This window comes from Cardiocondyla obscurior, linkage group LG09 (genome assembly GCF_019399895.1).
Source record: "Cardiocondyla obscurior isolate alpha-2009 linkage group LG09, Cobs3.1, whole genome shotgun sequence".
NCBI classification, from domain to species: Eukaryota; Metazoa; Arthropoda; class Insecta; order Hymenoptera; family Formicidae; genus Cardiocondyla; species Cardiocondyla obscurior.
The window spans coordinates 6031501-6057295 of NC_091872.1; the positions used below are offsets into that span (position 1 = coordinate 6031501).

The 25795-nt window shown below is 44.7% G+C and overlaps 2 protein-coding genes across 2 annotated transcripts in view; one reads left to right on the top strand and one right to left on the bottom strand.

Moving 5' to 3' along the window:
* Window positions 1-1248: 1248 nt before the first annotated feature.
* The window catches only part of Tdg (Thymine DNA glycosylase), a 107224-nt gene continuing 82677 nt past the window's right edge, over window positions 1249-25795 (bottom strand). Inside the window, exons 7-9 of the mRNA XM_070661427.1 lie at window positions 10651-10800; window positions 6177-6319; window positions 1249-5908 (exon numbers count right to left, since the gene is read on the bottom strand). Coding sequence (XP_070517528.1) covers window positions 3932-5908; window positions 6177-6319; window positions 10651-10800 — 2270 coding nt within the window. The 3' untranslated portion in view covers window positions 1249-3931. The remainder of the gene's footprint in view (window positions 5909-6176; window positions 6320-10650; window positions 10801-25795) is intronic.
* Window positions 8155-25795, top strand: part of Dnmt3 (DNA methyltransferase 3) — a 120575-nt gene continuing 102934 nt past the window's right edge. Inside the window, exon 1 of the mRNA XM_070661418.1 lies at window positions 8155-8312. Coding sequence (XP_070517519.1) covers window positions 8186-8312 — 127 coding nt within the window. The 5' untranslated portion in view covers window positions 8155-8185. The remainder of the gene's footprint in view (window positions 8313-25795) is intronic.

Here is a 25795-nt window from a genome sequence, read left to right on the forward strand (position 1 = left end):
CTGTATGTAAGTGTGCATGTTGTGTCGTGTCGTGTTCGTGTATGTGTGTGCATGCCCGTGTGGATGTCGCGTATAAATGTATCCGTTTTCATATAATTGTGTATTAATATATAGTGACTTTCGGCAAAATGCGAAACGCATAACAGAATATAATTAACGAGACAACGTAACGCGATTATGTTAATAACGACAGTAACGTATGTAACTCCACAGCGATATCGAGTAACGATAAATAATAGAGTTGCAACGAGAAAACGGCGATGGCTATTGCGGGCGCGAGGTACGAAAGTGGATGGCGCGGTGTGACGAACAAAGTGCACACGAGTTAATCTCTTTCCTTATTCTTTCATCTCACGCGTTTTAAGGGCCTACGGTTTAGCGTTTCCTTACGTTAAAGTAAGCTCGGCATTCGGGATCGCGCGGGCGATCTCTTGCCGAGGCTCGAGAGTTTATAATCCGTTCGATCGTCGGCGAATTCTGTCCCGCGCGCGTTGCAAGGCCGATTCTATTAACATCGATTAACATCAACCTTAGTTTAATCGATTTTCTGTCTCCCTCTAGTCTCCTAGTTTTCTCGAGAAGGAGATAAATAAGTTACTTCCCGATTTTCCAAGCGACGCCGAGCTACTCGAGCGTCGGCGAGCAAGTGTGTCCGAAATTTCAAATTTTTAATGCGGGAAAGCATCCGAAGGGTCGCGAAATATTAATAGCGAGCGGCAAGGGCCGAATTAACGTAACGTCTAAATCATATCTACAGTTCGACTTCACTCGTGCAAAGTTGCCGCGGTGTTTGATCTCGTGGGAAAACGACGCGGCAAATTTTTAATTCGCCCCACACTTATGTAGCGTTATTTATTACTTTCTTTCTGAGCGTCGCGTTTGAGAGATTTGCCCGGATAAGGGATTAAACTATGGTCAAACTTGATCAACGTCGATGAAAATGGCCGTGCCACGATTGAAGATGCGCCGATGCAATCGGGGCTCAATCTTCTCCTCGCTATGTGCAGTAACCTTAACGATACAATGACGATAACGATTAATATTTACTCTGTTAAAAAAAGCTCACGTACGAGCGGCGAGCGCGAGAGGGACGCGCGGCTCGCGAATTCGATGATAATCTTCTACGGTTTCAGAGCACGACGAGGAAATGTAATATCCGCTGAAACAACGGAAAGTGAAAAGTTGGAAAAAAAAAAAAATTTTTTATCTAGAGCACTCTGTGCGCGGCAGGGAAAAGGAACCAGCAAGTAGTGACGTATCTTTTATTCGGGCTAAGAAACATTCGATCGCGCGAACAGAGGTCAACGGAGATCCGGACCGGTTCGAACGCGTTCTTGAAATGATGCTCCGTGTACAAAGATATCTAATCGTTTTGCATTCTTGATCTTGCGTTACAAGACAATGGGCTCGTAGAAACGCGAGAGGGTACGCAAAACCGTCGTTTTCGCAATCAGGCCCTAAGATTTCCGATGGACCAACCACGTTTCCATGTGTCCACGTACTACTTGTCATCTTTATGCTCATATTCGTTCACCGTATCAACAGCGATGCCTCATTATGGCACAACCGAGCGAAACTCATTTACAAAGTTTAAGTTTCTCGCGAGTGTGAAACTTTCAGATCGATCAAGCTCGGCGCACTCGGTCGAAATGAGAGAGATTGCTCAACGAGGAGATGTGGCTCCTCAGTTATAAGTTTACACAAGATCTCGACGGATTTCCCTTTTTTCGTTTTTTTTTTGTTTTTTTTGTTTTTTTTTCTTTTTCTTTTTCCATTGTCAACGTGAGTTCTTTAGTCATTCTTGCGTCGAATAGTTATACAGTTACGTAACTGTCGCTTTTCGAATGGGATTACGTGCGTCGTCACGTAAAACGAATACAATCGTCGATTTCTTAGATAACATTAAGACAGCTAGTCCGATGACATAACAATGCGTCATAATTTAAAGCGTTTTCGGCGTTAATTAATCAAATACGCAGTACATTAATAACAGTACAACAGACTAACGATGATATAAAACACAATGCGTGTACGTAAGCACAATAAGTAAATACCACATTGTTTTAATTTAAAACGTAAATCATATTTTTCGCCGAAACGAAACAGTTGTAAATTTTGATTGGTTCATTTTTGATAGATGTAAAATAATAATTTTTACAAAAAAAAAGAAAAAAAAATATATAAACCTTTGTATACATAAAATGTGTAATAGATAATTAAAAAATTTTGTATGAATAGTTTTTCAAATACTACACAAAAAGAATCTCATTGCACTTTAAAACCGCCAATAAATAATATTACAATTTGGTATTTGAATATCATTTACGCAATATATGATATTATATAATAAGTGTGATATTATATATATACATATATTATATAAGATGATAATTTTATCAATGCATATAGCAATGATAAATTTGCACGTGAACATGAGTGACTCGAATTTATTGCACAATGCGTGTGTCGTACATTTATTGCAACGCACATTGATGTACGACTACATTCAAGAAAGTCAACAAATAAATAAATTACTGTCACCATGTCAAGAATTCGAATAGTATAAGCGAAATCATATGTCAAAATTATATTCGTTAATAACCGGTGATTTTTCGGTTCTTATAAATCATGTCACGACGTCGACGCGTTATTTCTTATCGGTCTTGAAAGGTAACAATTTACAATTGGAAATTGATACAGGATACGCGCTCTCTCTACCCCATTTGCGATCTTGAATGCCTTTCGAAACACGGAAATGCGAAAACGTTAGTTTCGACAGTGAAACTCGTAGATATGCTTTTAACGAGCGATGCGACGATCGATACCTTTTGATCGACGTTGAGAGGGGGGGAAAAAGTGGCTAGTGCAATTACACATTTGGCCGACCTAAGCTACGCAGGTTGAATTCGTAGTCGCGATTATGTTCGGCGATTCTGTTCAACATTATTCATTTATCATCACGGCGATCGGAACCTGATTTACCCTTACGAGGCTTACGTTTCTCGTTCGTTGCGTGCGCTATAGTTGCGTTTCACGAGCGGCTCTCCCGTTCCTGAGCCGCGCGCCCGTAATTACTCACAGCGTAATCACATATCGAGAGCGTGATAAAAAAAAAAAAAAAATAGAGTGTGAGAGAGGCGCGGCGACGAAGTAAAAGCGGGATGCGGGACGGAGGTGAAAGGGAGGACGAGAAGGCGAGGGACGTTGAATTGCGTAGGGTGCCCCAAAATTGACGTAATACAGACGCGTGCACGTTTCATGGGCCTGATCAACGAGCCCGACAATTGTTCAAATTGTTCTCGATATCTCGATCAAACCTTTTAAAAATTAAACTTAAGAATTAAGCTACTCTTAAAGTAATATGCATTTAAAATGAAATGCATGTACGTTACGCTATTTAATAATAATTCGGATAGTAGTTCGTTATTGCTATCATAGTCGTCATGTTTTCGGAGGAAAATATATATACATATATTCCATCCGTTTTCCGTCAATTCTGGGGTGTCTTGTACGCGGAACCGACTTCGGCGAAGGGGAGAGGAAAAAGATGAGGCAAAGTAGTCGGGCCGGTGGACGACTTAATTAATGAAGGGCGAAAGATACGCGCACAGATTGCAGGTAACATCTCGCGGGATGGTTGCCGATTTGAACAGGGAAAGTTATAAGGGTGGCGGAGCGGTAATTTGGGGAAGGGGTACGACGCGCGACGGTGCGACCCCGACACGTTAATAGCTGTGTCTTAAAAGACGTGTGTAAAAATACGTAGAAAAGATAAACGCAGCGGATACGTGCGTCGCTCGCGCGCGCGCACAGGAGGCGATCGGCAGGTGGAGGAGAGGACCAGACGGAGAAGGTGAAAGAGAGAGGAGAGATAGGTTCACGGGGAGCTGGTGGTGGGTCGGTAATGGCAAACGGAGTCTCACATCGATTATCATACACCGTCGTAGGAGAGGTCGACCGGTGGTCTGTGGTGCGACGGTGCGAGGTAGGACGGCGGCGTGGTGGTGGTGCTGGGCGCCGCGCCAGCCGTGCTGACGTAGCCGGGGTAATTGGCGCTGGGCGCGTGGATGCCCGCTGGTGGTGTTGGGTAAGCGTCGAACGAGCTCGAGTACGAGCCGTTGTACGGATACGGGTTGGCCGCTATCGGGTGGCCGAGAGCGGCGGACGGGTGCATGCTACTCATGCCACTCATCCCGCCGATCCCGTAGGTACGCTGCATCAAACTAGATTCGAGGCCGCCGAACAGGTAACCGTTGGTCGAGCCCATTGGTACTGGGTAATGGCCGGGTATGATGTTAGGATAAGAATTACCAGGATGACCGTGATTCATGCTCGGAGTGAAGTTGCTAGACGCGAGATTTTCCACTGTGTAGGACGACTTGCTGTGCTGCTGCTGTTGCTGCTGTTGATGCTGCTGCTGTTGTTGCTGCTGCTGCTGTTGTTGCTGAGACTCTTGATGATGACGATTGTTCATTCCGTACAAACCTCCGTAGCCCGCGTCAGTGGGAGAGTGGTGTAGCGAGGAGGGATAAGGTCCACCGCCTAACGGCAACGGTGGACTATAATTAGTCATCCCGGTTGGTCCTCCCGGCATACCGCCAAAACCGGACATGTAAGACTGATGATGGGCGTCCATTTTCTCCGCTAAGGAGTCGTCGCCCGGCATACCCGGATGCGAATGCTGCAGACGCTGATTGCCGCCGTCGGCTATGCTCGGAATCTGATCTACGAGAGATTCCAAATCGCTCAGACTTTTCGACGCCACGTCCTGGCCAGAGTTCCTCTTGATGCCGTACTGCTCGTGCGGATGGTGCGGCGACATGGACGTGTGCGTGGGCGTGTGCGGATGATGCGGTGGCGTAGGATGCGAATGATGAGAATGGTCTTCAGCGGTTTGGCTGAGAGGCGTCGGCGTCGTCTGGTGTGGATGCGGATTATGAGCGTCCGGCGGCTGGTCGTGATAACCCATATAGGCGTAGCTGTTGTGGGACGGCGTGCCGGGACTGCTATGGTGGCCCGTCGGATCGGGTCCTCCGGCCGGATTGTACTGACGATGGTCGTTGCCCATATTTTGCTGCGACATGCTAGTAGGCGGCTCGAAATCCGGGTGCTCGACGCTGGGCGACGTCAAAGGCGATGGCTCGAGGTTGTTCTCCGACGAGATCGCAGTATTGATCTCTGACGACAGGTCCGAATGCGTGAACGACAGCGACATGGACTTAGGGCTCTGGCTGTAGTGCTGCAGGTGCACCGGACTCTGCTTCGCGCTCATATTGTACGGGCTATTGTCGTTCATGCCCTGGCCGAAGAATCCATCGTTCATCGGCGGCTGCGCATACGGCGCCATGTGCGGGAACGTCTTCGGCGGTGACATCAGTGGGGGCGAAAAGCAATTCGGCACGTTACCGTAACCGTCGTTCAAGTGGCTCATCGCCTGATGCTGTTGCTGCTGTTGCTGTTCTCTCTCACGACTTTCCATCTGCTTTTGTTGTTGGTGTATCTTTTTCGGACGCCCGCGACGCTTTTTGATAACCTCTCCATTCGCGTCTAATTTTTCAGGATCCGGCGGCGGTTGATCCTCCGGATTTTTTATCTTCTTCGGCCTGCCACGTTTCTTTTTTCCAGGTATCACACCCTCTTGCTTAATCCCCATGCCGTTGATCTCCGTGATTCGGCTCTCACCGTCGGGCAAATCGTCGACGAACACTGGCTTCTTGTCCTCAATCGCCTCGTGCTCCTTCTTTTTGAGCTTTGAGTCGGCGAATACGATGTCTGACTCGTCCAAGTGCGTAATCGTACCGTTCAGGTAGTCGCGGAACTTCTTCAGCGCAGCGTAATATGGCACCTTGTCGGCAGCACGTGGTAGTTGCGCACACCTCGCGCTGCTTGAGGGCATAACCCACATGTACTGCAACGAAATATCGAGATGTAAAAATTTTATCCGGGCGGTTATTGATATTAAGCGTTAAAGTATATTATTTATTAAATTCACGAGAGTGATCGTGACGGAATTAAATCCATATTGTCTCATGAAAACTTATTCAAATTATCGGTTCCAATACGCCTAAAAAAAGTGCAAAAGTTTTAAGTTTCAAAATTTTCTATGGGCAACCGATTCTTGAATTTCACGGTACTATTGTGAGAGAGGACAAAGAAACAATGTGCGGCTGTTTTACCGTGTTGGTGCCCTCGACGAGATTGGGCTGTCTTCCAAATCCAAACTCCTTCTTGCCTGAGAATACTTCGTATATGAGTTTGCCGTTGAATACTGCAATTTTTGGCTTATACTTTCGCAGCTTCTCGAGTAGAATGTGACTACCTGTGAAATAAAAATAACGATTACCGTTCAACGCCTCCATTCTATATTAATATTACAAGAAAATACGTTACGATGTCGATATAATATTAACTGCCGTTCATTAATAACAAAATCATTAATATTGTATCGAAAAAAAAATATTTACATCGTTCGAAAAACAAGTAATTGACTATCCTACTCGATGATCGATCGACGTAAATAACCAATTTTTTTTTTTTTTTTTCTATCTTCCTGTTTCCCCTTTTTGCCAATGTTCTTTATTCCTACTTTTTATTCTGAAACTTTAAGAAAATGTGAATTTTGTGTACAGATTTCTGATAAACGACACATTAATATTTGTGGTACATAACCTATAATTACCTCAACTTGTAAACATTGACATTATTGCATAAAATCATTCGTTACACTTGTCGCTTCTCTCTTTTTTCTTTTTTTTCCGCTCGTGTTTATTCGTGGGTGCTATTTTTGTCACGCAAATCGCTTATTCCGTGTATTTTCGCAAAAAAAGAGAGAGAGATTATGAAGCACTCTCGATAAACAAACGTTCACTGGCTACGACAACGGTTCAAAATTCTCAATTCATGAAAGATTCATGAAAGACGTAATAATTATGAATAATGTAAAGCGAGCAAAACGATTTCACATAATGCATATAATCAACGTTGATACAAATGTCGATGTAATTTTCTTAATTACGATATTTAAGTCATTTATTGGCAACATAAAAACACTTGAAATTATCTGTGATTCAAACTATAATTGTATTTATTCCATTTTTTACGTGTATATTTAAACGTTAAAAAATTCATTAAAATAAAAAAATAAAAAGATTTGTAATAATGCTTCTGTTTATAAATTTAGAAATTTTGCAAAATTATTATTGAAAGTAAAAAAAAAAAAATAAATAAATATAAAATATCGATATAATTTCTAAAAGTACTGGGCAATTTGCTTCTGATTTTTAAAACCTTATTTAAGTTTCTTTAAATAAATACCTTGTTAATAAAAAAAAATTGTTAAGTATCACATTTGGTTTCGATTTAATTAGAAAAATATACGCCAGCGCCTAGTCGGCGCTGCATTCTAACAAGGGACCGGACGATGGAAAATGCACGGACGGTACGCGCGTCGTCGATGGTCTTAAATGCGTAACCGCGACTAGCCGCTACGGATTAATCTCGTTTGAGGTGGGTAGATAAAGTGTCCGACCGCCACTTCGCTTTTATACTTTCGGCCTCGCTAATTTATCGGCTTACTTCAATTTATCCATGTCGCACACGACGCTCCGATGAACGCCAACCGGACGAGCTTTTTCCGCGTAAAAACAGAGCCGGTGAGAACGTCGTCTATTGGCAGTTAATTAATACGCTATGTTCGTTCCTAATAAATAATACGTTGCGGTTTTCTTTTTTTTCAGAGCGAAGCGGAACGAGCGTCGAAGGAAAGACGTGTGCACGGAGTGAGGTGTTATGCGTTCGGAGAGCATGTGTTCAACGACAAAGCTGCCTGCTTTATTTCGAGTCAACCAGTTAATTCGACAATCGGTCTTTGCATCTTTTTTACGATTTGGTGGCCAGGCATAGAATTAGGGTTCGCGGCGCCAATGCTGCTCTCTAATAACGGCAGCTCCGGTCCGAAAAATCCGAAGTGGAGCGATGTCGCCCGAGTGAAGGGGTCCACGTCGCTTTCGGGCCGGGCGACAAGCGTGTTGCGATATGCCTTAAGTGCGCGGCGGTCCCGTACAGTTGGCAGTCCTGTCGCTTCCCGCGTCGCAGACACGCATGGTCGTTACATGCGAGCGATCCGGAGCCCGGTCGGTCGGTTGTGAAAGAGAACAGTCTCGGTGCGGGTAGATGAGACTCGGTGATGGAAGTGATGGGAATCGAAGATTCATGCAGAGGCGGGGACGCCGGGGAAGCGAGATGGAGCGCAGAGACGTCCGTCGACGAGGAGGACCGGCCACGCCGCGGCGACACGAACGATCGGCATCATGGTGAGTACTTCTTTTTTTCGATCCACGATCCAGGGAGCGTTCGCTTCCTCGTGGCGAGCGTTGCTCCGATCGCGACAATGGCGTCGGGCGCAACGCGATTTTCCCGACGAGACACAACGAGACAATAACTTTCGCGGCCGGGCCGATTCGCGCGGTCACCGGCGTTACCTGAAAACACACCCGGCGAGAGCTCTGTCGTGGGGAAGCCTTTCACCGGAGCATTGCCGAGAAGAACGCCATGTCGAATTTTCACTTCTCCGGGAAATTGACAAATTTCCACGCGTTGGGACGGGCGATTCGGAAACGGGCACCGGAAAGAAACATGGAGAGCCGCCTTGCCGGGCGCACGCATAACCTCCTGTTGATGCGACCGGCTCTTTATCTCATTAGCATTGTTGTAATGTATTTTTAGCTTCGCATATCCGCGCTCTTTTTTCTCGTTCCTTTTTTTTTTTTTTTTTTTTTTTTTTTATGGATATCGAAATACACGCTCCCGTCTCGCGTCTCAGACACAAAGGCAAAGTAAATCGGCGAATATTCTCGACACGTTGTGTAAATTTTTATTTTTTAGATGTTTAAATAATTCGGTTAACGAAACGACCGTTAGTAAACGAACAAAAAAATCAATTTTTTTTATAAACCGGTTTGCGAAGTACCTTTGAAATACCCTGTATACGTCCCCCTCCGTTTATACTGTGCCTACGAATGGGAGAAACGATCCACGTCGACGTAGCCGAAGTAGTCTTTGCTTAGGAAAGTTAAAAAAAAAATTTAGTGTGGGAAGAAGACCGCGTCCCTTCCCTCTGCGGCGTCGGAGATAACGCGACCACGTGATTGGAAACTTGTAAGATGCACGATGTACACAATGCGAGCGTAACGTTTTTTTTTTTTATCCGTGGCTCGAAAATCCCAATCTGTGCGTGCGCACAGATGCGCTCAGAGCTCGTGATTATTTTGTCTCTAGACGCGGGATATAGTTCATTTAATCTTGCAGATGCCTCGGAGACCGTTTTTTTCGTTCACTCTCCATTCTTCACCGAAAAGAGAGAGCAAGAGAGAGAGAGAATAGGCAAGCGTTCCGCGATTTTTGATCGTAAAGTGTCCCGAGAAGCCGAAGAGCACGCGAATAATAAAGCTCGAGTCGAACAGTTTACTTGAACATAAGTTGCAAAAAGGCAAAGAAAAAAAATATAAAAATAAGAAATGGTCAATAGATTCGCACATTAAATCACCCTGGTTTCGCACATCTTGCCGGTTTACACTACGCGCACTTAGAATCATCACATGATTCATGAAGTGATGGTCGCTTCTCTAATCTGGACGTTTGCTTTACGTGCCGCTGGCGTGTGTACCTTCCGAGCAGCACTGCGTGACTGCCCACTTGTGAACCGAACTACCAAAGCTTCAGCTTCAGAGCCGAGCTAATATTCGAGAATATTCGGGCTACTAATCTATTACGAAATCTAGGACCTTTTGCGAGTTCAGGTCAACTCGGCGGAAAGAGGGACCTTTTGTAGGGACGAATCCCCGACGGGGATTCGTAGGTACCTTCGGGCTCGTGAGGCTCACGTGACTGGAAATACGCCAAACATGTGAATAGAAATTTGAAGCAGCGAGCGGAATCCATCAGTCGCAGTCGAGAATACTCAAGGAAAGCGATTGGGTGATTTATTCGTTCGAGTTGCGTCGCTTTCTTCAAGTTTCCTCGAATTTCATTAGCCCTCTCGTTGTTTAAGCGGCAGCTTGCCTGACGAAATCTTATCAGTTTATTGAAAATGTCTAAGCGTAGGATTCTGAAGTCAATCGCTGGCTAGGTTGATCTACTAATCGTTATTAAAATATAGGCGATAGAGTGTCCGTATTATTCGGCTCTTAGCTTTAGTTTTTCTTTTTTTTTTATTTTTAATAACTCGCAAAAAAACTGAAACAAGTAAATTAATGAATATCTCTTTAAATATAACTTTAACGATTTAATCTGATTTTAAAAAATTATTTCTATTTTTGCCAATCTTTGTATTTAAATGATTAGTTTCGTCGCGAAAATAACTTAATTTTATCATCGTCTGTCTGATTTTCTGATTATATTGAGACTGCAGCATTTAAATTCGTAAATATTAATTGGAATAAAATACAGGCGCATTCCGCTCTTTCTTACGCGATAAAATATAAACGGCGAAATATTACGTAACACGCGAATGTAATACTAAATTCAAATTAATTTTCCCGCAAATTATGTCCGGGCGTTATCGGCTTATACGATAATTAATTTCGACCGAGATTTCGCAATTATATCATCGATCGATCTCGTTACAACGCCACTGTCGTTCGGCATACTGACCTTCTTTAATTTCCTTTCTTGTAAGATCTGCGCTGCCCTTCGTCGCACGAGCTACCATATTTGTGAAGCCGATGCCGAATCGTAAAAGCTTGTAATCGTCGTCCGCAGTCAACGGTTCGGGCGTCAGACCACTTAGATGTAGGCATTTCCCTGTAAAGATAAAGCACAATGAAAAGTACCGCTTAAAATTGATCGTGAGAAACGTGAATGTTCGCGACTATAACGAACTTGATTATTCCGGGTGGCAAAGTATTAATTTGTGATCCTGACCTAATTTAAGATTCGCGCTCGGAAATGCACTTTCGAATTAAATACTTGACAAATTGTTAAATTAAAAATTTTGCTTCCCCTCCCCTTTCCCCTACACTCTTTTTTTTTTCTTTTTTTTTTTCTTTTCTGTATTTTTCAAGCCTCGGAGTAATTTTACAGCCACGGGGGAGGGGAAGCTGATGAAATTATTATCATGTACGGGCGCGTGTTACACGCATCGTCGAAGTGCACGGGCGGCTTTTAAAAATTTTAATGAAATCGACGTCCGCGATATTGTGCGATCCATTTTTTTTTAATTTTAATTGCATAATGTTAAGCATTAAATTGCTTACTTGCGGCACCATTATAACGAAACGTATAATTGCAGTCGTCGCGTGAACGGCCAAATGACTTCGCAAAGCTATTGTTCCGCGCGAAATACTCCGTATTTTGTTAATAGGCCGCGCTCGACTATTTATATCCCATTAAATAAACGATCTAAATTTTCTGATAGGCATAATAAAGCCTCGCCCCGGCGGAGGCTTTCGCGCGGAGATAATGGAATTGTTAGAACAGAAGCGCGCGGCGTGTCTATTGTAATAGAAATGACAACCATTGTTGTTTCCATTGTCGATGGTACCGCGCGGGTATCGTTTTGCCCGGATTATACTAAAATCATCGTCAGGAAATTTTATCATTTGAAGTTTACTACTTGAGATACATTTTAATGCGATAACGACTTACTCCCTTTTTTTTTCCTTTTTTTTTTCTTTCCTTTTTTTCCTTTTCTTTTTTTGTCTTTTTCTTTTTTTCCTTTTCTTTTCTTCTTTTTTTTTTTTTTAATCTGATAATGACTCCTTCGTAGAAGTCTTAATTTGAGTAACAATTAAAGCATTGAATTTTATCCACCGTTTACCTTTCGGAAATAATCCGCTTAATTAATGAATGAATTTTACAAGATAATAATTCCAAGTATTGATGAAATTATTAATATTCTATTATTAATGTACTAGTTTTACTCTGGGAGGCGCGAGTTCCGTTGTCGGATATTGTAAGATTACTTGCTCTTACTTTAATGACGATCGGAAGTGCAGAAAGAGAAAGAGAGGACTATTTCACGAAGATACATAAATTAATCTCGCGCAAGATGTACAAACGATTAGCGGTTGACCGCTTGAATGTTGCAACAGCGACGAGCGTCAATTAGCGTTGCGAATCGCAAATTTCCATTGTATAAATAATAAATAGCGCGTATAAATAGCGTACAAACAGCGGTAAATCGTACGGACGACAATTCGTTCTAAATATTGACGTATGAATGCTTGGTAAATGTGCGCGATCGTTTATTTCGTATCGCAAAAAGCAAACACGACGTTTATCGTAACGCGTAAAAGGCACCCGCGCCGGTTTTCCCGCGGTTATGCAGATCGGCGATGCCGTATGGAGCATTTAAACGGTTCGTTTTTAACTATACGGTCGCACGAATGAGCAGCTAAGTGCTCATTGTCAAGTAATACCCCGGGGAGAATTTTGTTTTCAACGCTTTCGGAAAACTACGCACCCGCGTTATTGCAACAATTTACCAAAATTTTATTGGCCCAATATTTCATTGAGAAAGCAGCGAGTATTACAAAAAAAAAAAAGAATAAAATAAAATAAAATAAAATAAAATTGATAATTAAAAAGAAAAAAAAAACCCCCCCGAAAATACATTGTTTAACAGCCTGGTTCTTTCTATTTCGAGATTAGAGTTTAGCCTGAATTAAAATTAAAAACTTATAAAAATGGATATCTTTATTTTTTCCGCGATAATATTTAAATAAAAATACGCAACTAAAAGTTTATTATCGAAGTACGGCGTGGAAAAAAAAAAAATGTCACGCTGGAGTAACTTCTTTCACAGAAGATAGAGCCTCCCACTTGCCACGATGCACCTGTATTAAAGTTAGAAAAGTTTCTAAACAAGTTAATAAAAAGGTTCATAAATTAAAACCTTACTCTTCCACGGTACGTCGATAATAAATTTATTTGCCGGGACAAACGCCGTGGCAATGAGCATCGCTTCTCCTCGCGCGCGTACGGGAAAAGAAAACGGGGTCCCCGATAAATCTCTTTCCTCTGGTGTACAGGTGCACGGGCGTCCACCCACACATGTAGCCGCGGTACACGTGAGACAACACCCCCGGTGGTGCGAAATTACAATCGTCGCCAAAGTCTATCCCGCGAACGTTTACCCCCAGGCAGCAGATAGAGATTTATGACGCGGCCTCGGGAAATTCTCTCTCGCTGCTTTACTCCAGTGGCACCGACCTACAACGAGCGCGGCGCGCCGGCACGACCTTGGAGAACTTCGGAACAAAGTTAAACGCTCGTCCGCGGCCGTTGCACGCTTTCCGGCACAACGTGCCCGACCTCCAAGTCCGCGGGAAAAGGCACGGATCGCACGTGTGCGTAATGCTGGTTCCACATTGCGGACCCCGTGACCCCCGGGCAAAGTTTTTTGGAACAATAATTTTGCGTAATTAGTACAATTAGCGTGAATCTAGGATACAGGTGGCGAGACTTAAAAAGCTAAGGGGATGACTCGATCCAATTTGAGGAACATCTTCGACAGAAAGTTTTGGCAACAGTTTTCCAAGTTTCGTTACCTATTTCGTTATCGTTCTTCTTTCTTTTCGTGAGCATTTTCTCTCGAGATGCGTGCCCGCGCAATGCCGAGCAATGAGCTTGAACTTTAGTATGGACGTCGCTTAAAGCTCGCCGCGGCAAAGGGGCCATAAGAAGGAGACTAACGGCCGATCGAACAAACTTTATCGGGGCGAAACGCGACCCTCCTCCGTCATTCACGACGCTAACCTAACCCAACTTGACTTCGCTCGACCTTCCCGCCTAGCCGGGTGCTTTATGGTGTTTCGAGCGAGGGTGTGAAAAGTGTGTTTCACTCCCTCTCGTATCGTACGTCGATGGAAAGCAAATGCGCTCGTTCTCGCGCCGCGCTGTCGGACGGGTCTCGTCCGTAAATTGTGACTCGTCTCTGATACGGACGTAATCGGGGTGTGCTTCAACGCAACCTCGGGTCGAGAGTCTATTTTTTTTTTTTTACGGGAATTATGGTAATTTATGGGAAATTTGAGAATTTGCCGTGGAAGAAAAAATAGCACGTTAAACTTCTGTCGCGGACGTCCTTTGTGAGTTATGTCTCTACGAAACGATTTCTCTTTCCTTCGACACGTTATCGCGAGCTTATTGCTGTTTTTGAAATTTTTTTAAATACAATATTAGTATTGGTAATACCGCTCGCTATTGATTTCGGGGGGATTTAATTTTTTCAATATGAAAAAATATGCTAGAGGTATAAATTTTTAAAACGTAATGCTGTTAAAAGTAGAAATAAAATACAGAAAAGTATACGTCATAAATATTAATATCAATGCAAATATTTTTATGTAATATGGAACCATTGTTCCCGCAAATAATTTACGTATATATTTTTGCCATAGCATATTTTTATTAATGGATATCTCTGAACCGTGCAACTTGATACATAATCGATGTGCAATATGTGAAATCTGAAGATAATATTTCCTATTTGGAAACCGAAAATATAACCGAATAATTAATTTCAGTATGGTTTCATTTATAGTTTTGCAAATTAATAACGTTATTCATTGACAGATCCAGATATTATTATAGTTGTGATCCTCTAGAAATCTTAATCTTCTACTTTTCTATGTATATCTCCATTACCCAATCTATTATACACTCTATAAAAGAAAAGAAAAAAAAAAAAAAATTTGAACTTTGCTTCAAGTCAACGCGATAATTTTTTTTCCGAGCCGCTATTAAAAGATGTTAAAAAACCTCGAGTTTAGTAACCCCCTTTTTTATTTTGGCGTATGACTGTATATGTTTTATGACGTGTTTATTTCAAATATATATTTTTCATGCAAACGTAAAAAATATAACTCTCCTCGAAGGAAAGAGAACCAAAGTTCAGAGAAGGAACTTTTTAATTAGTTTTTCTACAGAGAACACAGCAATTCGTCACGTCACACGACTGAATGGATTTCTGAAGATGTTTGCAACAAGTACTTTTCCCAGCGTGATTTCCCAAGGTCCATCACGTTACGATGAGACAGTCAAAACTCCGTGTCGCGCTAACTTTCCGAACTTTCGGACTTCAAGGCCGTCGCAGCTCTCTTTAACTCGCATTATGGCATTCCGGGCATCGGAGAGAGCGCAACAGGACCTTAGGTATCGCATTTTTCTTCTCGCCCGTTCCCATTTCTTTCTCGGGATCCCCGTTCTCGTAACCGGCGAACAAGCGCTCTCGGGGAAGAAATATTGCCCTTGATATTTTTCTAATGCGCGGGGACACGACCCTCTCCTCCTTCATTTTCAGAGGAGCGGTAACGATGCGCGCGGGAGCCGCGGAAGATCTCGGCTATCATTTAGCGCGAAATGTACAGTTTATTATCTAAATGGCCGCTAACTCGTTGCGCGGATCGCTCGCAGTCGTGTAAGATTTTTGTACCGGCAGTAAAGTTAATTATCGCGACTCTCTTGACTTTCGTCGTGTCGTCGTCTTCTGGATCTCTTTCTCCGATAAGAAAAGGGATTTTCGCCGGATATCCGTTACGCGAATAATTAAAAGTGATTTGTGCGGGGCGAGGTCGCTATATTTTATAAGTCACAAACGCGCAAACGTGCCGCGGAGATTTGTCGCAGAGATAAATCTATTTCACTTTGGACATCTTAATCGTCGCCAGTGAACTCCGACGAGCATTGTTAGTCCTCGCGCTTTATCAAACGCGCGAATTTCTCGATCGACGTGTATATTCGCGTTTGGAGCGGCGTGAAATTGACACGAACGATATTCCTCGCTCGTCGCATGGACAAACGGCGAGCCGCAACGAAACGACGGCGGTGGCGACTATCGCAAATTTCTCAAACCTCCATTGACCTAGATTTCGCTTCTTTTTTTCCTCTCGGATTCTGAATGAACGCTTGGTTTGAGTCGGTGGCGATGGCAAGCAACGAGGTAGCAGTAGGATGGAGAAAGAGAAGGTACATGGATAGATACGATGGATAGAGAGAGAGAGAAAGAGAAGAGGGTAGCGGACAGGAGGAAGGCAGGTGAAAATCGATGCAACCGAGAGAGACCTGTGCGTGGGTAACGCGGGAGACCGCGCCTGGAAAATCAATTTTCAGGGTTTTCCAGGACGAAGACCCGTCGGCGGCGACCTAGGAAACGGTCGAGAGCAAGTTCTGACGTTGCTCTCTTTTTCCCACGCCGCTTGCGTGTCGGGGATGAGGAGAACGGGAGGGTGGCGAGAGGAGGAAAAAGGGGGGGAGGGGGATGAAAACGTCGAAAGGGGTGAAGGAAAAGGGGGCGAGCGAGAGGAAGAGGCGGGTATATCTCAGTGCCACAATTTGCGAACGAGCACGTATTACATCCAGGTGTGCTTAATGATATCCCCGCGCGAAAGTCTCAAGACGTCGGATGCTTTTTCTTTCTTTCTTTCTTTCTTTCTTTCTCCGTCGCTCGGGTGTCGTCGGCCGCTTCTCAAGTAATTTCAGCTTTTGTGCTCGCGCAGGACCGGGGATATTTTTTTAATTAAAACGCGCTGAGGGGTTGGCGCGTTTAAAGCGAATTCGGTCGCTCGCGTGCGACTTTGAAGCGACTTTTTCCTCGCCCGATACGCCGCCACCGTCCGGCTGTTAAAACGAGATAATAGGGAGAAACGTCCTTCCGGGGTGATTCAAGCGGGAGATCTTCAGGGTTTCGCGCCTAGGGCCGCCTGCGTCTCTCTCTCGACAGTAATTCCACCGACGTCTCTGTTATCCGAGATACAGTGGGATACAGTTTCACAAAGGCGGCAAAGGTAAGAAACAGACGTTCTCTGTATAATCGTCATCCGATAGCCAACATAGTACTTTCTCTTCGAACGTTCCTTTCTTTTAACTTTTCGGATAACCCTAACTTACTCGTCCGCCTAGTAATATTGCCTTCGTTATGCCATTTCTTTTCATTTTTGAACCGAAACCGGTAGCTACGAGGAATGAAATTAAATTTACCTTCGTTTGTGTGGGACGCAATCTTTATGCATTCTTTTCTAGAGATTGTAATTTAGGATGTAAGATAACGCCGTGGAAAATAAAATTCGCTTAACTGAGTTAGCCTCAACGATGATGATGAAGAAGATCCTAGGTCTTGTATTTTTAACAGACATTCTTTGAGTAAATCGTGTTCAATCACGCTCGGGAGAAAGACGCTTTCGTAAGCCGGAAAATAAGGTTCGCACGGTAACCGGTCGAAATCTCAGAGCGTTGTATGCATTCGGGTAGTCGTCGAGGTGTCTTTTTCGGACGAAATTTTGAAAGAAGTAAGGAAAAAGAGACAGAGGGCACTAAATTCTAGGGAGGTAGCGAACGTGTACGGACTGTAAGCTGCTATCGAGCGGATAGGCGTGCGACAACCTCTCTCCCTTCGTCGTGCCCCCCTCGGCGGCCCCAGAGCTCCCTTTTTCCTCCTGCTCGCCACCCTCTAACCATCCCCTGTCCTCCCTGCTCGCCCTCTACTACCTCCTCCTCCTCTCCCGCCCCCCTTGGACCGAGCAGCAGCGACAGGGTGGTCGGTGGGTGGAAAAGGGTGGAGGCTGAGGCTACACGTTTTCCCACACTCGCCCTTCTCGCACCCTTCTCTCTCTTCGCCATCCAACGTGGCACCCTTCGCCTATCTCGCCCTTGCTCGACCCAACCTCTCGTCCTCGCGCTCCCTCGCTTTCCTCTCAACCCCCCTCTCTCTCTCTCTCTCTCTCTCTCTCTCTCTCTCTCTCTCTCTCTCTCCTTTCGTTTCACGTACACATACACACTCGCATGCACACACACAACCGCCACTCATTATAGTTACCACTACACCGCCGTGTTGCCTCAACCTACACTACCTCCTTCTTCACCACCTCCTTCGTTGCCACCTACGGCAACCGACCGCCAAAGGACGGTCTTGCGTCTAGTGATGGCCCTCGAAGCAATAACCAGCCGCAATTCTCGAGCGAAGTGCGAGTACCCCGGCTAGAATATCGCGGCGTCGCCCTTTGGGTATCATATTAACTCCTTGATGCATTTGGTCCTTATATATACGAAGACATTTTTTTCATTTAAAACATCTTCTCGTAGACTTATTTGTCCGTTTTATCTGAGAAAACGTAAACAGTCTTGTAAAATGTCAATGCCATCTCTACTTGCACTCTCCTTTTTCTTCAGATGACTTATTGATTTTTTTTACTTTTTTTTTTATTTCGATTTTATGTGTCACTAGAGTGTCCAGCTTTGCACTATCGAAAAAGCCAAATGGCTAAAGGGTTATCGGCGATTCCTCAATTTCGCGCAATAAATGCGTAACATTTGATTTGACCTTACACGCGCATTTAAGATCTGTACATCGTTTCTATCATCACGTAATCGCCACATAATTTTTGATAGCGCAAGCGTGCACGTGCACGGAGAAAGATATACGATTACGATGACGTAAGAATTGTATCAGCTACTTTTTTACCGATATAAAAAATTTATCGCGTGCGGCAATTAATTTCAACGTGTTATATCTTATAATTATTATCTCCCGCTTATTCGTGCCAATAGTCGCGTTCGACCGGTCTGGGTGGTCACGATAATGACTAATAAATCCGCCTATAAATTCTCAATGGACCGCTGCACGTCGGTTTGCTTACGTTTCCTTTCGTTTAGCGGGATTATGTACGGTATATAGCCGATAGCGCGCGCGGGCGCGAGCGCGGCCGGCGGTTTACTCTTCTCTCTTTGGAGTTACGACGATAAATTACCCGAATCGCAGAGAAAGAAAACACGGGGAAACGAAGTGTACCCGTGAGTACTCATTCTCCGTACTCGCCTGACCGCATTCCGACAATAATCACTTCATCCCACCGCCTGTGCCCCGCGCGACGAATGGAAGGACCTTAACTACTTTCCACTTACGATTTAATTTACTGACGGCGTATCGCTTTATGCCGCCCGCGGCAATTACGCGTCGGAAAGATTTATCATCGCGCCTGAGAAAATTGAAATTACCGAAGCGTCTCCGATATACGCGCGTGCAAGTAGAACGTGACTTATCGATTAGAAACTTCGGCCCTTATTGACGTTATCGGACGCATCCCGAAACGGAGCGCGCTTTCTTTCCGCCTGCGACTACAGAATTCTCTTAATTAACTCGCGATCTATTAATTATCGCGGAACGGGAATAAATAAGGGAAAACTTGGCGCGGACGTTCAGGGCAAGTTCTGCCGTTAACGGTGAAACGTAACCGCTTCATCACCAAAATCGTTTCTCCGAAACTAATAAAAATTGATCTGCGTGGACTATAATCGTCCGTCCCCTTCCCGTAAAATCCGACGTTGCCCGCTTTAATTCGATTCAATCACATAAACGTGCGCGATATAGAATTGGATTATCCGGGAAATTTCGTTAGGACTGCGACGGGAAAAAGAGGGTATATTCGCGGAACGTGCTAAAATCTTTCTCATAATACATCTCTCGCGAATGAGCCGTGAAAAGCGATATGTGCGAAATATCAGAATTCAAGGATCGCTTGTAATTGATACGAGAAGTGTCTTTAGCCACGTTTTCCCTTTTACGTCATGCGCCGCGATAAAGTATAATTGCTTAACGCGGTTTTTTTCCCCCCTCCCCTCCCCCCCAAATTGTCCTTTTCCCTTCGTTCTCGGAAATAAAATGGAAATGCAAGAGAGGTGATTGGGGCTTAAATAAAAGATATTGGACAAGTCCCGTTATGTGGGTCGTTACTATCTAACGTTGCTCCAAAACAACAACGGGGCGAAGGCAGTTTGTGTTTCCCGTTGTACTTCACGTATAACATCAGCCTTGAGGTTCTCACGTGCGACCATCGGCTCGCATAATCGATTATCGATAGGCGGCGGGGAGGATAATCTCGGTGCGAAAGCTCTGAGCGATGTCATGACCCCTTAAGAACGCTCTTCTCTCTCGCCGGGGAAAAAAAAAAAAAAAGTTTCTCCGATAGAAAACTTCGACCGAGTACCGTGAACTATCGAACCGGCGCGACGGCCGCGCGAGTAAAGGATTGCTGCCGCGTTCTATATACATGGCGGTTATAAAATAACCACGCGACAATCTGGGGGATAGGTCGAGAGCCGATGAAAAAGTAAAATGTTTTATATTTGTGCGAAAACGCTCTCCCGAAATTGATACGGCCGCGCGTTCGACGCGAGACCTTTATTTGGGATACGTTCTTGCGAAAAAAGGAATAAAAATATCATTTCGAGCTGCATGCACGTACCGTTATACATAGTCCCACCGCTATGATGCGTGTGACTCGTGAAACATTGATAACGTTGTCGAGCGCAGGATATAATTTCGCGTATCTTGCGCTTAAACGCTCACAATTTTCTTTAAATTTATTGCGCACACGTGGCTATAACAAGTAACTCGCCTCTAGAGATAATATTCGTAATATATTACGCTCGTACTTTGTAGATTATAGATTTAATACAATTTTAAAACTCGCAAATTGCAATTAACCATTATTTATCACATTCCTTTCAACGCTTTATTAAATACATATTTGATCCAATCATTCGTCATGTACCCACGACGTATTTTCTGTGAAAATATAAAACTTGGGCATTATTTCGGTTTTTGCGAAAATATTGCGGAACGTAAAATTATAATCTGCACGACACAGGGGATATTTTTTAAATTATCTCATCAAAGAGATATTTTCAAATATGTATTTATTGTATATTCGCGGAAAAATGGATGTAGTCTCACTTTATTACAGGTTTATTTGTTTAATTGTGGCAATTTAATATGACGCAACGACGCAAAGTAACCCCATCCAAGACAGAGGCGATATTGTTCGGCGAAGCGTTCCACGATTTCGCGCAGCTGCCGCGAGTGATTCGCGCGCGACCAATATTTCTCTCGGTAGCGTCGGCTAGTTACCCTCGTTAGGACGGTCACGGCGACGCGGCGCACGGCCAACTCTCCGAGGGCTGTCTCTTACAACAAGTTGGTCCTGCCGGGGGTCGAGGTCGCCGTCGAGGGCGAGGGCGAGGGCGGCCGGCCCGGAACCGATGGCTGCTGGTACTACGGCGCTTGTCTACCCGACGCCGCGTCGTATCGCGTCGCCCGGCGTCGCGATAACTCGGCTTGGCACGGCCACGAAAAGTTTCGCCGGTCACGTTCAACTTTCGCGCGCCGTTCGAAAAACCTCCGCCTCTCTCTTTTCTCTCTCTCTCTCTCTCTCGGTCCCCCTTTCACGGTACCGCCGACGGCGAACTGGGTCGGCGACCGAGTGCCCCCGAGTGCTCTGCCGTGTCGCGAGCAGCCCCCATCGTCGTCTCTCCCGATCGACGACGAGCGCCTTTGGCCGAGAAAAACTTTTCCCTCTGCGCGCACTTTCCAGAGGCGAAACGGCGGAGAGCCGCGCGAAATCGTCGCGAAAACGCACGCGTTGCACCTTTCCCCTCTTCGTGATTTCCTCCCCTCTCCCCTCCCCCTGTTAGACGCCGGCTCGGAAAATGCAACAGAAATTCGTCACGCGCATGTAGTTATCGCACAGATAACAATGCTTTATTATAGCACCACGTTTTTTTTTTTTTAATAACAATGAAGTTAATATCAATTTCGCGAGAAATTAAACAAATATAAAACAAATCCAGACACGCGAACGTATAGCGGCAAGATTATTAGAAAAATCTTGTGCTTTGCGAGGGAAAATTATTCTTTTAGGCGAACGCGTAATTTATATATTAATTTTTTCACAAGGTATTGTTTTAGATTTTACTTGATTAAATTCATGTAATTATTACAACTGGTGTTACTGATTGCCTTAATTGCATATTAATTTATATTTATACACTACATTGTTATTGAAATTTTTGCGCAATAAATTATTTTCGAAACAGCGGTACGCTCACGAGGCAAATAAATGAGCTAATTCTCGGCAGTTGATTTTCTTGCATTTGTCTGGGCTACCCGCGTCTGCTGTAAATTAAGATGGTTATAATAACGATCGGATGACGGAGCGCTGCCTCCGATTTTAGCGCGATTTAAATTCCGGCTGCAGAATGCGGTTGACAGGGCTAAATAATAAAGTCGATCAATCAAGTCCAATTTTGGTACCGTCCGAGTAACTTCGCGCGCGAAGTGGGTCATCGACCGAACACACTGCACGTCGCGTGTGCGTTCGACGTCCGTCACCGGCGAAGAAATATTTGCGCGCGATAAAAGCGAAATCTTCGGCGTGGCCGCGTCTCGTTCGGCTTTCCATTCGTTGGCTTTCCTTCTTTTTTTTTTTTTTTTCTTTTTTCCCTTTCTACGTTTTTCGTAAATCGCGCTGGGATAAACGAGATGGGTCCCGCGAATGGAAAAACCAACAATACGTCGGAAATATTTACGAAGATGAGATATCCGCGAAACTACGCAGCGTTAGGCATATTTTCCATCGCGCGTAAAAAAAAAGAACCAAGAAGTAATTATGCCGTGCATTAAGTAATATTTCAAACGATTGTTCCATATAAGGCTTTGCGTTTGTCCATCTTTTAATTTGTCGATCGTATTAATTATTACTGCCTGTATTAATTTTATTTCGACAATTTTCTGTCCAAACTGGTATTTCGAATCTCACCGCGTAGCTCGAGTCTGCACAATCGATCGCGAGAGAAAGAGTGCGTCTTCTTTTTCGACGCGCCTTCGGGTGCAATCTTGGATACCGTCTCGCAAGTGTCATGATTCAGCGTTGCAAGTCGAGCAAGAAGTGGTGTCTCGAACACGTACTTTAAAATGTGTTTGTACAATATTTCGATATTGCAGTCAAAATTATGTGCATAACAGCTGCCGAACGTTTTGAGAGAAATAGAATATATTTCCGTGCGTTTCTTAACGCCTTTTCCTCGAACGTATTATAAATCTTATTAGAATTTATAATATTTGCAAAGGTAAAAATTTATTCGTCGATGTCAATCTTTTAGTTTTTTAATTTATACTCTTTTTTTATTTTTTATTTTTTTTTATATAATCTGTCTCAATTAATATTTATTAATTAAGGCGCTTTCGGCGAGGAGCTCGCCTGCTTTCTTCCACGAACCTGGGAAAGTTGTGCGTGCCTACTTTTTAATTTAGTGCAACTAGTTTAAGTAATTTCGGCAAGACCTCGGATTACGATGTAGCAATCAACGAAGGAACCTCGCCGGGGACGATAATTGGGCAAAGCGTCGGGCGTCGCGATGCGTTTGGCAATTTCGCGGAATCGAGTCATCGCTGGCGGGGAAATCTTCGAACCAGTTGCGTCCTCGCCGTGAGAGAAACTTTTTCCCTCGACATTCCGGGGGATATAAACTGCGCGCGCGGCGAGCGGCGGCGCAAAACTTCCGACCCTTAACCCGTTTTCAGATGTTCTCCGAGTTCGCGGGTGGGAAGTTCGAAACTTTGCCGTGGCCGTCTTTCGCGGGTTACATTCAATCAAATATACACGATCCCGGGCGCGAGGACAAAATCTTAATCGGAATCCTTTAAATTTATATGCCCGCGAGGTAGCTACGTCAGCATCTCTAATTCACTTTACGATTCCTCGGTGAATGAAGACGTTATAGATCGCGGAAAGGGGGAAGTTTCAAGTGTATGCATTGAGTTTTAGCGTTGTGTGTAGTTTGTTCCGCATAGATAGATATCGCGAAAATGTCTCTCTATTTTTAGCCACGTACTCGCAGCTTATTGTTAGAATTAGAAGCAAAAGTTTTTTTTTCTTATTTTTTTTTTTCCCAAAGATTTAAGTAAAGAAGTTATTTTACATTGCAAAGTAGGAGGACGTTGACTCTTGACGGTGATAACGGAGAAACCTCTTTCCCATTTTTTTAATCTTAAGCAAACTTTATCTTAAATTAAATTAAATGACAAAGATAATTAAACGGTCTGTTCGGCGCGACGGGCTCCTTGATATTTCGCCAGCTAGATGCGTTCTAAATTCATCGTAACGGTTGAAATTTAGAGAAAATATGATGGTTTTGAGACATCTTGCATTACAAATAGATAATATTATGTATCCGCGGATAGGGGCGTTTCACGGTGCGTATGTTATCTGCAGTAACATTGCGGTAACATGATTATAACACATTGTAAAATACAGCACGTTGGTGTTGAACCGGACAAATGCGTGTAACAGATCCGCCTGCATGAAACGAGCCGGGTGCATTTGAATTTGAATGCCGTGGAACTAGTTTACGCTTGACGTATCACAGCGATGATACTAAGAACGCGAGAAAGTGATAAAACTCGCGAGAAGGAGAAAGGCGCGGGACGGACGCGCGAATGAGTCCACGATGGATTTGTGAATTAGACGGGAATCGCAATTACGATTTTATCCGCGAACTTTCCTGAATCTCTCGCTCTAATTATAACTAATTTAACTAAGGGCGCCGGTTCAACCAGTTCATGTACGGAGGCTCGGCTTCTACATCGTTAAATGAGCATGCGTCATATCAAATTTTAAGGGTGCTGCACACAACACATATATAAATGTACTTTTCTCACATGATTACAATTCCTCAGAGAATCTTGCGAGCATTATACGTCCGTGGCGAATCGTTGCATTACGTGCTCGAGCGTGCGTGTGCAAAATTTGTTGGGTTTCGGTTTCACAAAAATGAGACGAACCGCTGTTAAGTTATCACTTCGGAGATGGAGTTTCCAGCTTCCGATGAGAAATCACTAGAAAGATCAACAAGGTGAAACACTTGTCTCACGTATACTCCACTGCGGTCGCGAGGATTAAGAAAACAGATCGAAATATCGCAAGATCTCCGACGCGCGCGCGAACGAGCGTCCGAACTTTCTCCTTACCGATCTAACGGGTGAATCACGGACCCGTTAATCGACCCTGCCGGCTCACCCCGAAATTACGGAAAAGAGCCCCGCGTCTCTCTCTTTTTCCCTCGCCCTCTCTTGCTCGCTTTCTCTCTCTATCCCTCTCTCTCTTTCTCTCTCTCGCTCTCGCTCTCGCTCTTTCTCTCTGTCTCTCTTTCTGCCTCTCTGAATACGCGTGTGTGTTTCGCCCCTATCCCCGGTGCGGTCTCTCGACGTTACACCGCGCGCACCACCGGTGCACGACGCGCGATACTCGACTCGCGCGTTGTAATGGTCGATCGCGGCTTCGACCCTCTTCCGAGCCATCGAACGGCCCGAACGCGGTCGGATTTTTCGACGTTTACTGCCTTTAGGCCCCTGGACCATGCGTCCGCACGTCCGCCCGCGTACCGCCAACCCCTCTCATCCCTATGCTCCCCCGGATACTCAAATTGACCCGTCGTGCTCGATCCATCCCCCTCGTCTACCCCTCTTCCGCCACCCATTGCGAGCACGGTCTCCCCTTTCCTCCCTCCACCGCCGCCGCCACCGCCGCCACGGCAGTTGCCACAGCTTCCAACCTTTTTACCCCTGTACCAACCCTGCTTTTTCCCCCCGTTCCGCCCAACCACCCTCTTCGCCTATCCTACCACCCTCTTTTTATCCCGCTCTCTCCCTTGCGCGCACCACTCATTATAGTTTCTCCCTCCCTTGCCGCGCATTCCCTCTACCCCTTCATCCATCTGTACCCCTTTGCCCCGCTTTCCCCAAGCGCCTCCACCTCTTCATCCTTCTCCTCCTCTTCCTCGCCCGCCTGAGCCACCACCATCCGCTCGCTCGCTGCTGCTCTCCCTTCCACCCTTACACGTCGCCCACCCTCCACCCGGTTCAACGCTCTACCGCAACCCTGGGAAAACCCTGGAAAATCCAGCGGCGTGCACCTAACTTCACCGTAGGGTATATGTGTGCTCATGTGTATGTACGCCTGCATAT